This window comes from Musa acuminata, chromosome BXJ1-6 (assembly GCF_036884655.1).
Source record: "Musa acuminata AAA Group cultivar baxijiao chromosome BXJ1-6, Cavendish_Baxijiao_AAA, whole genome shotgun sequence".
NCBI lineage: Eukaryota > Viridiplantae > Streptophyta > Magnoliopsida > Zingiberales > Musaceae > Musa > Musa acuminata.
The window spans coordinates 19,052,721-19,067,535 of record NC_088332.1 but is presented as its reverse complement, the minus strand read 5'-3'; the positions used below and the strand labels follow the sequence as shown (position 1 = coordinate 19,067,535).

Below are 14,815 nucleotides of genomic sequence, written 5' to 3'. Positions count from 1 at the left end.
TGGTGTCTTTGGAAAAAAAAAAGACTTGACTAGCTAAATAAAAGTCCTTTAGGAACTCATAAAACCTAATGAATGGGAAATCAAGTTTTGAATCTTTTATAAGAGCAAAAGAAATAGTTGGTTTGCAAAATTTATAATGGAATTGAACTTGAAAGCTATGGCATAGAACTTTGTAGCTGTATGATTAAGCAGAAACAAGCATCAAAGATGATTGGTTTCTTGTAAGGAAGTTAAGATATTTATTAACTAAATACTTGATAAAAATAAAGGGAAAAGAGAAAAATTCACATACAATTTTTATTGGTTAAAGAAAGTTTATGTGAGTGTAGAGATCAGATTTTGAGTGTTTTGGACTGTGTCTCAAGAGTTATTTATAGTAAATAAATGAAGACACAATGTAGTTTGTAACATTTTGAGGGCTGGATCTGTTAAATTTTATCTCAAAAGTTCAAAAGGGCAAATTGGACATTTGAAAGCACAAATACGTAAGAATGCAAACATACCTCGAACAATCATATAGGAAAATGGAAGTATTGAAGCATGCAAGAGATTGGGAGAAAAGAAGTGACGCCAAGTTTATGTTTGTTCTGCCAATGGGCTTATGTATACTTCTAAGGATCCTCCATGTTGAGGCATTTGGCATGATATTGCTCATCCTCACTGGTGAAGACCAACTCATTTGCATTGATGCTCTTTGCAGGATCAAGTGCCAATCCTTGCAAGTTAACAATCTCTTTGAAGCTCTAACAAGTTAAAGATATCAAAATTAATGCTCCAATTCTCAACTTGGGGCTGAAGACACTAAGCTCTTATCTTAGATTTTCAGTTGGCAAAAACCCTATCAAAACCCCTCAAGTACTCCACAAGAAGGCTTTTGGCTGTTGGTACAAATAGTCATAGCCAATTGACTGGAACCATTAAATCAGAGAATTGGTGAAAGGGTTTCAGCAGCTATGCTAATAGGGGTCAAATTCTAGGGATCTTTAGGGCCTAATCAAGAATTGAGAATATCAATAGTACGTCATACAGAGTTCTGTAAATCACAATCAATGGTAAACATGAAACTGAATTATTGAGCTCCGCATTTCAACTTAGATCTCATGGCTTTTGCTTGATACTTCTTTTAGTGGACTTGAGTTGTAGGATCATCTAGTTATTCTCAACGTTATCAATTGTCCATTATGTGGGCTTTCATTTTGAAATTCATCTTATTTGGTCATTAAAACCTTGAAAGCTTAATAGTGGCAAATCACAAAATGTTTGTTATGTTAAAAAATGGGAATCATGAGCAACCTCAACAAATTTGGGCTTGCTTCACTCATGATATGTTAGTGATATAATTGTATGGACCACCTGGATTCTCCTATGCTTGCTCGTAGAAACTTTCAATTCTATGTCATATTCTTTGGTTCTTTTGTTTCTTTTAGTTTCTATTATGTGTCAATGCAAAACTTAATTAGCTACATTCTTTTATCTTCATGTTGTCAGGCCTATATCAAACTTATTGGAGGAATAACTTTTATATTTTTGTAGGGTCTACACCATTTGAGTTCCAGTTGTCCTGATAACATATTACTTCACAGAGAGACACATGAATGCCCATTGCATATGCTTAATGAGAACAAATTTGAGGTGCTAGAACTCGCCACCATTATTCAGTTTTCGACATGTGTTTTAACATCAAGCTTATTTTCTAGCTTATATATTTGTTGTACCTCTATTCTACACAACCTAAAAAAGAGAAGTAGCTTGATTTTCCATTCATTGCTGGGCTCAAGATGGGAATGGTGTTTTCCTTTTTTGCATGAGATTTCTTGAACAATTATTATTGGAAACATATGCTCCAAATATATGACAAGATAGAACATATAATTTAATGTTTTCAGAAAATTGTAGGCACAAATAGTTGACCAAGAGTTAATTGTTTAGGTGATAGATAGTAAGACAGCCCATCACAGAAAGCAATATTAAAAAAATTTTCAAGATCTAAAAAATAATTAATACAGGAAATTCCATGGTCCTGAGTATGACTCCTTTTGACACAAATTAAATTAGTCCTCACTTAAACATGCCAAAAAAGAGACTAAAAAGTAAAAAAAAGAAGATTGTAATGCTTTAGCAAGGCATGAAGCTTTTTTATGCCCGGAAGGATGGGAAGAGGAATGGAAGGGAAGGGGAGGACCCAAAAGAGAGAAAAGAGAAAAAAAAATCTTTAATCATCAATTGCTTTTGGTTGATGGTCATCTCCTGCTTGCTCAATTATCTTAAGCCGAGGAGTGAAAAATTAGACAAACTAGTGCACACTTGTGCAATGATGCCCTTTTGCCAGCCATAAATTTTGTAAAGGACTTTGTCAACTAGCTCACACTGATATCTTTCGAAAAGTTTGCTATGGGCAAATATATGCCCCAAGATACTTGGGAGGATTGTGGCCCTTCTTGAACCCTAAAGTATTAGACTTAAGATGTTTGATACTCGGGGGACAGTTCTTCAGGATTAGGATTTCAGATTTAACACTATCAACTTTGAGATTAGAAGAAGTGAAAAGGTCAAGGGCTTTAAGGATCTTCAGGCAAGACTTCTTGTTCCCCTAATGGAAATGAGAATGTCGCCAACAAACATGAAATGAGTGATTTTAATGCCTTTCATGCCGAAAGGAGTAATTTTCTTTTGATCTGCAAAGAGTTGATGAGTAGAATTAGGTATTGTTGGACCATGACAGAGTGGTAGGGGAAAATAGGGTCCCCTGTCCAATACCTTGGGCACTTTTGAACCACTTGGAACCCTCCCTATTATTCTACAAGAGAACAAGGGAAAGGAATTGTACGATTGGATCCATTTGATGAATCAAGGCAGGGACTCTGAAGTATTTAAGCATGTTACTGATGGCACTCCAAGCTACTTTGTCAAAGCTTTCTCAAGATCAAGCTTAATTAGAATTAAGGCATCTTTAACCTTCGACTTGTCGAGAGAATGTATTAACTTGGTAGCAATAACAATGTTGTCTTGCATACTTGTTCCCATAATAAGCGTTGATTGTTCTTGATGAATAAGATTGTTAAGGAGGGGTCTGACATGGTTGGCGAGGGTCTTAGCAAGGATATTGTAGATCACATTGCAAAATGTGATAATGCAATGAGGCCAAAGTTATTAACTCTATTTGGATTGGGTTTTCCAGGGATAAAAATAAGGAAAGTTGTGCCCCGGCTAGTGGGAAGGCCAGCATGAGCATGAAAATCACTAAAAGCATTAAGGATGGAAGAGTTTAAGTGAGGCCAATATTTCTTGTAAAACTGCACTGTGAAGCCATCAAGCCCGAAGCCTTTACCCATGCCCATTTGCTTGATAATTGAATGAATCTCATCAGGTGTAAAAGGTCTTGTAATGTAGGATCCATCAGCTAGAGTGCGAAGTATTTGTTGGGAAAGTTAGATGGTGCTGACTGCTGAGCATTTTTTGTGGAAGAGTGAGAGGTATTTGACCAAAGAGATTCATAGTGTAAAAGAATTAAGGATGTTGACTTTTATTTCTTTTGAGGCCTTTTGTCTTAAAGCTGAAACATGGAATCAAACAGTCATTGATGTAGGAGTAATTTAGTTTAAATGTTATTTGAATAAAATTTATTAGTTTTGAGATATTTTGCATTTGTCATAAATTGTCACATGGCAACATCTACTCAAGGCAAAGGAAAAGGAAAGAAATACAGAAAAATTAGAAGAAATCAAATTCATTTTTGATTGAAGATTATAAATTTTGATTGGAGATCTTAAATATTTATCTTTACAGAGATGAAAGTCTATCAATCAATAATATAATCAAGGAAAGAAGGTTATCCCTCAAATCAAGTCAAGAATATTATCTTCTTCAATGGAAGGAATAGATTGGATTTGATGTGATTGTAATTTTCTTATTTCTGTAATTTCCTTTTTATCTTTGTACTTTAGCCTATAAAAGGGACTAAAACATTGTAATAGATCAATAAAAAATGAATCAATGAACCGTGTTCTTTACCCACCTTGTGTGTGAGTAGTGTGAGGCCATAATTATGTCTCTGATGGTATGATTCCATCGTTTATGTGTGAGATGTGTGGAGGTACGAAGCCTTTATCCTGGGAGTTTGCTTCTTCAACCAGAGAGAGTATGGTAGTTATCCTTTTTTTTCTATTATCTTTGTATTATTATCTCTTTTTCTTTTTTCACTCTTTACCTCTCTATCATTGAAAGAAGTCTGTTGCTTCTCATCCTACATCAATCATTGTTCCTATACTTTTCTTATTAGCTTGTCCCTTTTAAGCTTCATTCCTTCAGAGTTTATATTGAGTCATTGTTCACCATGATATGTTCTTTTGATTTCTGGTATTCTACTGTGTTCGATGCAAAATGTCTTTGTTAATATGTAAATATTGTTGTGCACTGATTTTCAGATTTTGGATCTTAATCAGAGGATTGAAAGGAGTAAAGAAAATATAAATATTTTACAGGATCTTGATCATGCCTTGAAAAGGTATTATCTGCAGATGGTAAAATACGATGGTTATCTTTGCATTTTTTTTGGGTTTTATGTTCATGTGTAGTGCAAATTGTCTTCATAGATTTATATTGATACTTTAAAACTTCGTGCAATTGTTTTCCAAATTCTTCTTGGGCCCTTTCAATTATGTCAGCATGTGAGAGTTTATGAAGAGTGGGTTCCTTTGTGATTACTTTGTCTTGGTGAAGATTATTACAACTCAGACGGGATTGTGCTTTTTATTAGTGAGATTGACATGCTATTGTCTTTTAGAGCAATTTCTAGTTGCCTTGATGACATATGAACAATAAAGTTGCTATTTTTGCTATCTGGGTCATCAGGGTTTAAGACAGACAACTATCTGTTGACAGGGATCAGGTTGCAAAACATTTGCCCTCCCTAGAACCCACATTGGTGGGAGCCTCATGCATAGTTTACTTTCTCTTCTTTTTTCTTCTTTTACATTGAAGATTCATTAAACCAGCAAACAATAATGGAGTTGAAAGCAATTTCACTGATTTCTGTTCTGTTTTGTTGGCATTTAATTGTTCTGACATTAGTAATTCTTATCTGGCTTGAAACTGTATTTCAAATGACAATGTGGACAATATATGGTGTTGAAATTCATGACAGATGCACTATTGTATTTGTTGAACGGAGCAACAGTGTACAAAATCTCCTTTGGATTCAAGTTCAATTCTGTATGGTTCACACTTTATTGGGAATCTTTATTGCCCAAAAATACAGTAGTGTAATTATCTTTGACTTGGGTTTTTAAAGACAGATTATTTATTTGTGATGCCTGAAGGTGCTGGACAACTTAAGCAGAAATTAAAATTTCAGGTTTTGACTTCTTTCTGGTTATCCAGAAATTTTGGTGCCATTTAATTATGACTATATTTTCTTTTGCTTTTCTTCTTTTTTGTTTGATTTAGGGTTTTTATGTAAACATTTATGGCAGGCAAACAGAAACTATTACAAAAATTCCATGGTGCGTCTAAATTAAAACATATATCAGTATGCAAATGTGTGTAGTTTGGTTTCACGTGCATTGATTCTAAATTTAGCTTACACTGGCATATCCTCAGGTTTACCTTTCTGGTTTTAACCCAAAGGATTTAAAATACCAAAAAGATTGACATTCAAGACATATGGTCTTGGTTTGCTTTCTGGTGTCCTGATGCTCAAAAATAATTTTGTTGCAATGGCACATTGCTCAGTTACTTTTATGTTTTTGATAACTTAATGTCTTGTACAAATATCTAATGTTTAGCTGAGGCAAAGTTTTAATCAATACTAGCCAACCTCATGCAGGCTAAATTGTGTCTTTTTTCTATTATCTGAGCATTTATGTGTCCATTGACTCCATTCCATAGATCAGTTGCTTAAGGTTAGAACTATCTTGAGTTTATCTCATGAATATAAGTGTGGCCTGAGTTCCTACATTATGAATGAATCAAATGTCTTCCTATGTTTATACATCCAAGTTTAATTGGAGCAGGAACTCTGGATATATTTATGGACAGTAATTTAATGCTCTTTATAATCATTTTTTTAGATTTCTATATACAGGTATTGCTCTTTAAGAATTATGTTGGATTTTTATTTATTCAAAGCAGTTAGCAGTCTGTTGCCACATTTTCATTGGATAACTATAACAGCAATGTTGTTTGGTGAAAGAAAGTGCTCTTTTTCCATGGCTAGCTATGTATCTATGGAGCATCAGCTGGTGAACTTGCTAGTGATTATTTCTTTGGTGCTTACACATTTCAATTTTATTTTCTAAGAGAGATGTGTCATTCCCCTGTTTCTTCACTAAAGATGTCCTTATCATCTTTCCAGGTTAGAAGCAGTTGGACAACTTGAACATATGTTTTCTGATGTAAGAGTCATTGATTTTCAAGGAAGTTGTATTAGGCTGTCCTTAAAGACACCTATTCCGAACATAGATGGGTTTATTATCCAGCATAACTTGGATTTTGTGGAGCCATTTGTATCAGAACATGAGATGTTGATAGAAGTGACTGATAAGACAATGGAATTAAAAAGTGTAGAGGTACATTTACCTTCTTTCTCCTCCACTTGGTCAAGTTCATAATTTATATTCTGATACCCAAAGCTCATAAGCTTTACAACTAAGAATACAACACAACTTTAGCCATTTGTTTATGCTTTGCAATATATGCATGTAGGAGAGAATTGCAAATTTAATCTTGTGTGCCAAGAATAGAATTTTAAAATGATAAGGTTTACAGTTTCCTTGTGGTTTCTGTAACACAAGGAATCAAATACCAGTTGGCTGGCTAGTATGTACTGACTAATATTTACCAATACAATAAAGGATTGATATTGGACCATATAGGTTGATACTGATTGATATTTAGTCAAATATATTTTCTGGTGATACCTTGCTGTACAGGTCAGTATGTTGCCCAGGACACCAGGTACATACCTGTCAAATCCATTATCAAAACCGGGATTGAACTGAGATTTAAATCCTTGATGTAGTACAGCAAAATAAAGATAAGAATATATCTTTCTAGGAAAAACCAATTATGAGCAAGTTCTAATAAAATTTTAACTTCATATTACTCCTGAGAAGAACAATGTGAGTAGTGGAACAAGTTGAGGATTATTGCAGTTATTTGGTAGTTATGAAATGCAAATAGGATCTTGTGCATGTTCTTTCTGCATGTATGGAGAATCCGTTTTTACTTGTTAATAATTAAATGCACATATCAAGTGTACCACTTCCTATACTAGAACCATACTGGTTTGACTGGTTGCCAAAATCAGTATTGGACTTGTATTAAAGGCCCTAATCTATGTTCATGACTGTGAAGTCATATACTCGTATTAATCTTCTCATACCTAGGGGCATTTGTCTTTTCGATAACTTCATGACGTCCAAAATTTTTTTTATGATTGTAGCTGTTCAGTGGTTTTGGACATGAAATTATGTATTTATATATCTATTTATTTGTTCACTGTTTTTCCATTTGTGGGTCTCCAGATTTTCCCAGATGATGTTTTTATAGATGGAGTAGTTGATACCATCAAGTCATCCAGGTATACTGCTATCAGTTTTTTGTTCTTATAAAAATGTTATGACTTATACCTGGTTATTTGACGATAGTTCATTCAGTGAAATAGCATCCGTTTCAGTGAAAATACCATAGTTCATAACTTCATATAATGTTATATAAACTAGGGTTATTTTGTTGTTGTTCATTGAAAATAGCATCTATTCATTTACTGTCAATTATAGTTTTGACTAGTTGCTAATTTCTAATAAATCCTATTGTCTTACCTGTATGCTGTTTTGACACGAACAACAAATTTTGAGTGTATAGAAGTCTATATCATGATGTTTTTCTTCCCAAAAGAAATAGTTGTCATCTTTCTATAGGAGAATTTTGTTTTGAGACTATTTTGGGTGTGAGCTTGAACATATGGAAACTCGCTGCTGACAACTTAAGAAATATCCAAGGGCATAGAAGAAATCTCGTTGTAAAGTAACTATTTGTATCCCTAACTTCTCAATTTGACTCTAAATAGTGGAATATGACCTGTTGTTGTAGTATTATGCTTCTGTTTTATCTGAAGCTAATCTTAATTTTTTGTGATTATAGAAAATTGTGTGTTATTGTTTCTCAGGGTTCTTCCAACATATTCATGTTGATAAATGGAAGTAGAACTGAATCTGAAGAATGAAATTCATTAACATCATCTAGAATGCTTTCCTTGTCTTTATCATTTCATCCTCGTGATATGTCTACATTACAAGCTTATTCCTAAGATCAAGGTTCTGTTGGGGTTTCAATTGATACTAATATGAAATTTTGTATGTATCCTCTTTTGAAATCTTGCACCCTCTTTGACCTTCTAGTATCAGCCCCAAAAAATTAAGTATGAATCTAGTACTTGTTTGTTGATGTAAAATTACTTGAATGACTGTTCAGTGTTGTGTTGCTGGACAGAAGGCCTTGAAAAGTGACATTTTGAATGTTAGAACTACCTGATACAATAATTAAGAGGAGAATCACCATTACTAGTGTACAGGAAATTAAATGGGCAGGTGAAAAATCTAGTACATTCCATCGTACTGAATGTAAACTTTTTATATGCTAGTATAGAAAATAAAATGCAGTAAGTTTTATTTGAGATAAAATTTTCAAGTAGATGAGACAAAATTTAAAAGAATTGTTGATAGAAATGTGTTTATGGCTTTATGCCCCATAAATAGGACTAGATGATGAGTTCAAAGGAAATTCCAGAAAGATGTGGATCAATTTATAATGGGTTATCTTAGTACTTATGATCTCATAATTGTTAATACTTGTATTAAAAAAGATGAGCTTTTGACTAACTGTAAGAGTGGACATTGATTAACCAGATGTGTTTTTTATCTTGCCATGAATAGAGTTGAATGGAAAGAGTGGCCAAATAAGCTTGACTTATCTAATGTAGATTAATGGTATTAATTATGTTTTTGGTAAAGGAAAGAGAAAGAGAAGTGAATAGTTTTAGTAGGACTAGATGGAAAATGCCAATAAAATGCTTATGATTAGGATGGAAAAAACAAATTTGAAATTTTGGATAAAATGATATTATGATACTAATGCCTTGTGGACTTATTAGATGGCTGGTCATGTTAAAAGTGATAACAGAGGTCTTGAGAGTATCAGTAGGGGCATTGCATCAAGGAAGAGTTAAGTGGTGGAACGATGAAGTTTAAAATACAGGTACTACACAAAGGACATGCTATAAAATTTGAAAATAAATAAAATAAGGAAAACGAAGGAGCTTTATTGTAGTTTGAAATGTGGATAAAAATATGGATAAATAGTTTTCTGTAAATTTTTTTATGACAAAATATAGTAATAAGGTTAGAAGTTTAGATATGTCTAAAAAAATTAGAGCAAATGAGTTAAATTAAATTTTTAAAGAGGATGATATTACTCTATTCTATGACCTGATGAAGTTTGAAGGATTTTGGAAAATTGAGGATAAACTGAGAGTACACTACTTTAGTTGTTAAGGAGACATGTAGATGCACCTGAAATAAGTTGTTTTAATCAGGATCAGTAGTCCAAGAAGAGGCAGAGAAGACCTAATAGAATTTTGTTGGAAACGATAAAAAAGGAGTTGATGTGATGGTGCCCTCAACAGAACTCAATTTGCAGGATATGTTACTGGTGTATGTAGATTGATCTTTGAATAAATATCTTTGTGGTTTTCTGTAACCATTTTATGGGAAGTCTTAGTTATATGCCAACCTCATAAAAAGTTAAAAGTATCATCGATGGCTTAGACTCTTGATGGTCTATATGTTGTTTGATGTAAATTTTCTTATCTACCATGATTGAAAACAATGTCTGAAAAATCTGCATGGTTACTCTTAAGTCTTAAGTAATCCAAAGCAGTGTCTGCCATACCGAATCGTACCACCCGGTACGGGCGGTACGTACCGGTCCGACAGGCCAGTGGTACGCGGACCGCCCGGTACCGGTCCGCACTGTAGCAGTGCTACAGTGCTCGGTACACCGTATCGTACCGGTACCGAGCCCAGATCGAAATACCGGTATGGTACGGTATTGCGAACCTTGATCCAAAGCATCAATTTTATGGAGTTGGATATAGTTTATGTTGACTATCGGCAACCACATCTCCTAGTGCACTTCATTATGTGATAGAATATTGCAATGTCAAATATGCTACTAATATCATTTCCTTTTCTCTTAGTTAAGTATTGATAATGTTTATAATAGTTGTCCAAACAAATGCTTACTTGTTCCTAGTGCATCTCTTGCTCTCTGCTGTGTGATTTTATCTTTTTTGTGGAAACTTTCTTTTCCTGGACTCTCTTTTACTTAAACATGTTCATTTGATCACGTAGAGATTTCATTTCATCAACTACATCATCTTTGGGATGGTTTATAAGGCAAGTCCAGCATCGTATTGTTCTATGCATGTTACGACGATTACTGGTAAAAGATGCTAACAAATCGAGGCAAGTTTTTTTTTTTTCTTTCTTTTGTTGTTCAATTATCTTATGCTTCAAGTTGTGCTATGCTTCTGGTGGATGGTGAATGATTTAGTATAAGAAACATAGTGATGGTTACTTGCCAGGGAAAACTGAAAGTAGTTTAACAAGATTTGTTAATTTCACCTTTATGGATTAGGTTTTTTAAATTTGCAAGCACCAAGGCATGTGGATTATGTGCTAGTGTGCTATGTGCCAACTGGTGCGGAACTGTACAGGTTCATTCCAATTGGCCTTGGTCTTGCGCAAACCCTGTTTCAGTACTGTGTGGACAAACAACATTTAGAAGCATGGTGTGTGAACACACCACCATGTTTTGTATCCATTTCTTGCTGTTGTATGAAAAAGGATGTCATTGATTAGAAACAATAGTGAACATTGTGCTCAATGATTTTATTTTATTTTGCAAATTTTTGATCTTGTACTTTGATTGTTAGAGACTCAGAATCATTATATGGATTGATTTGATGAAGTAGGATTCATGATTGTTGAAATGTGGTCACCAAAATGATGTCATCAATATTGACTATTTTATTTAATTCATTTTTATGTAATATAAAATAAGTGGATATTGGTTGTAGTGTTACAGATCAAAGTAAATTTATGATAAGCAAAAGTTACCTTGTTAATATCAACCTCCACTTGGGATCAGCCTTAGTAGCAAGCTCAGTTGTGGAGTTCTAGTTTTATTTTTCAGTGCAGAGTAGAAAGTAGGTCCTTGTCCTCTTGGTGAACTTATAGTAATCCTCCATTTTTTTTATAACCATTAAGAGGAAAAATCAAATCTGATAAAGCATGACACTAAATGGGGAAGACACAAAGAACATAGATGAGACATGCCATTGAATAAAATATTTATATTCCTATAAGAAACCAATAGATTCTTGCATTAGATATTTTTTTTCTAATTCGAGAAACATGCATGATCAGGAATATAAAAGGCTAAACATTATGTGCATATGTGAGAAGTTGGTAGTCAAATTAGGATACAATGGAAACCTAGGATAATGAAATATCTCAAAAGTTCATATAATAAAGAAAACAACAGATCTGGATGGGTCATGATAATCTTTGACTTAAGCAGACAGGATACACAAGTCATTCTGGACATGCTAGTTTGTTGGTTCATATGGTCAGAATTCATGTTGATCAACATAATTCTTGTTATTTTGAGAAAAACAACATGATTTTTGCTGTTGTATACACAGAATAATGGAGATGTTGAAGACTTGTTTAAGCTTCTTCAACGGTCCTGCCAAACCAATGATACATCCTATTCTTCATCAGTCCTTTCAGACTTCAAACATTTTGGCATGATAAAGGTGGACTAACTATTGAAAGACAATTGAATAGCTTAATTGGTAAGAACTATGGAAATGAAGATAGCGTACAAAATATAATAAAAAGCTGGAGGCCCTCTGCGACCTTACTGGAATATATGTGAAATTATTTGCCAGCAGCTTTAACCTGATGTTATACAAAAAGAGGTTTGACTTTTACTTTGTTTAGTCAATTTTCTGGCTTTAGGCATGAAAGACCACCAATGTAAAATTTCAGACACAAATTTATACGTTGTGCAATGTGTATCAGTCACCTAAGCTCTGGAATTTGTAGAAAATTGTCTGTTATAAAATAAATAATTAAGTTTCATCACTGTATTTTGACATAAAACTAATTCAGGTTATCATACTGAATTAGTCTTGTCTGGATGTGGGCTTTTCAGAAGCCCATAGGACTTGTTCATCTACAAAGTCCTGTGTGCATGAACTTCTTTCTTCTCTTTGTTCTTCATTCAAATAATATCTTTTCAATTGCAGACACTCTTTAGAGTACTCGGACAGGGATGACACAGTTACAGCACATTTGGTGGGAGGAATTGATACCTTCATTAAGTTAGCTCACGGCTGGCCAATATCGTCTTATCCTTTAAAGTTGCTGTCAATTAAAAATCGTGACCACCAGTCCAAAAGCATTTCTCTGAGCTTTCTTTGCAAGGTCAAGGTAAATTTTATTGGTTGGTTATGGGAACAGTCTTGACTTGTTAAATTGTTGGTCATGACCATATTTGTGGTTTGGTTTTAAAATTAGCCAATGACATTCTTTTATTCTTGAGTAACCTTTCATTTCTGAAATAACCTGAACTTTTGCTAGTCTAATCTTTGCTGGTTGGTGTAGGAAAGAGAGTTCATGTGGTACAAACCTGAATTATCCTGCATAAAATTTTAGTCTTTCTGCATTTATTTTCCTTTTTTATAGTTTTCCTCTTTTTGAATATTTGGAACTTTTAAAGATTTACAATGCTTGTTCAAATGATGTGACTAAATAATTAGATAAAGACTATTGACTGGTTATTTATGTAGAAACATATTTAATTAAAATATAAAACATCAGATTTTAATTTAGGTTTCACATTTGTCTCTGGAAATCACAATTCCGTTATTTGCTTGTAGTAATATTGCATGAACTTCATCACCATATTACTTCAAAATTATTTGTATTGGTAGAGTTAAAAGAGATACAGGGTGGGCTAGTCTGAAGACTGTCCATCTTCTTAGGTAATCTTCGAAAGCTGTCCAAAGGCTATGGCCAATCTAACTATGAGAAATATCTGGTATGAGCAAGCAAGGCAGTTATCTGGTTCCTTGAGTGATCTATCCCTGCTTTTGTTCGTGACTTTATTATAGTAAGTCTAATTGTATAATTCCTTTTGCTTTCATTTTTACTTTGATGTTTGCAATCCAGGTGGACATAAATGAGGAAACACACTACATTTTGCCATGTCACTTAAAAATTATCAACTCCTTCCATTGTGCGCTCTGTGTTATCATTCTCTGCATCTTTATTATTCTGTTAAAATATTCGACACTTTGTGCTCTTAGAACTATGGCACGTTTGATTATTGGATATGGCCCATTAATTTTCTATTTGATACTAGTATCTTAAATGCGCTGTTGAAAAACTGCACTATCTATACGTTGGATGATTTATGCTGTATCTCATTTTGTTTGATAGGAAATGGCAAACTCTTTGGACATGCAATCACGTCTCCATCTGGCACGATTTGTAGATGCAATTGAAGAGATCCTCCTTCAGGAGATGCAATCTGAACTCCATTCGAACAGCATGACCGCCTAAACCTCTACATTTTTCACCTTATTCCTCCAGCAACAGAAAGTTCAGGTCATCAGAAACGAGTGAATCATATTTTATTTCTCTAATGTTTAAGCGTCTATTTGAATAATGTGATGATCTTACGACTCCCCAGGTGTTTAGGAGATTGTTCACATCTCAGCATCAAATCACCTGACGAATGGATTGTTTGTTGGTTTCATTGCATCAATCGTTGTGGATGTTGAAGTAAATTGGATATACTTTTGTCACATGACTTTTGTCAGATTCTATGGAAAATCTGAACTCATTAAGACAATCACTACGGCTGCTGCATCTTCCTCTTAGTTATCTCCAGCGGGGGATTGATTCATTGTGCAAATAGATGACTCCATTTGCACACCGAAGGACTTGATAGATTGATTGGTATCTATCCCCTGTTATGCATCATCAAATTGCCCCACTGCAGCAGGTGTTTGATTGTCCTATGTCTGGTTCGAATATTTCTCGTCTTTTTTCCTAATCTTCCTTTCCCTCCTATTTCCATTGATCTCTCAGTAGTTAACATGACCTTAATCTACCGACAATTTATTTGTTTATGAAATTAGTTGATTCAGCAAGAAGACAGCCTAGCCTCCTACTACACACACATTAGTTGCCTTCGATTTTTAGCCTCGTAAGATAAAATATTCTTTATTTCTCCGTAAAGAAGTTTTCTTTATTTATCGTGCTTGTCATTGTTTTTGGTGGAATATATCTTCTTAAAACACAGCACCACCCTCTGTTTCCCACTCCAGTGATAGAAGAAGGTGGAGGTTCCTCCATCCCGGAATCTAAGTCGCGTAACTGATGGTGGAGGAGCATCTTCCTAATGTGATACCAAATTTATGCATATATTTGTATATCTATGAAATCAGTGTCTTTCGTATTTATTTTACTAAATCTAAATTTAATAGTTGTATCCTCCAATATATATGAACTATGTGTGTATGTATGTATGTATGTACATAATATATGTGAAGTGATCGTTTGGGCAGTCATTGGAACTTAAATTGACACTAAAAGTGTCCTTCGAATAGTGATTATGGTGACAACTAAGACATTTTACATTATCTAAATCTGGTAAAATTGATTTAAATCAATTTAAATCA

At 34.0% G+C, this 14,815-nt stretch overlaps 1 protein-coding gene across 2 annotated transcripts in view; it reads left to right on the top strand.

Annotated features, from left to right (window-relative positions):
* LOC135676585 (uncharacterized) overlaps nucleotides 1-13,925 on the top strand; it is a 34,175-nt gene extending 20,250 nt beyond the window's left edge. The window contains exons 6-13 of one of the 2 annotated variants that reach the window (XM_065187922.1): nucleotides 1,534-1,632; nucleotides 4,425-4,504; nucleotides 6,353-6,566; nucleotides 7,524-7,579; nucleotides 10,410-10,523; nucleotides 12,374-12,557; nucleotides 13,569-13,736; nucleotides 13,822-13,925. In XM_065187922.1, coding sequence (XP_065043994.1) covers nucleotides 1,534-1,632; nucleotides 4,425-4,504; nucleotides 6,353-6,566; nucleotides 7,524-7,579; nucleotides 10,410-10,523; nucleotides 12,374-12,557; nucleotides 13,569-13,691 — 870 coding nt within the window. In that variant the 3' untranslated portion in view covers nucleotides 13,692-13,736; nucleotides 13,822-13,925. Of the gene's footprint in view, nucleotides 1-1,533; nucleotides 1,633-4,424; nucleotides 4,505-6,352; nucleotides 6,567-7,523; nucleotides 7,580-10,409; nucleotides 10,524-12,373; nucleotides 12,558-13,568 lie in introns of both variants that reach the window. The other variant, XM_065187921.1, reaches the window with a different exon arrangement.
* The last annotated feature ends 890 nt before the right edge of the window (nucleotides 13,926-14,815 follow it).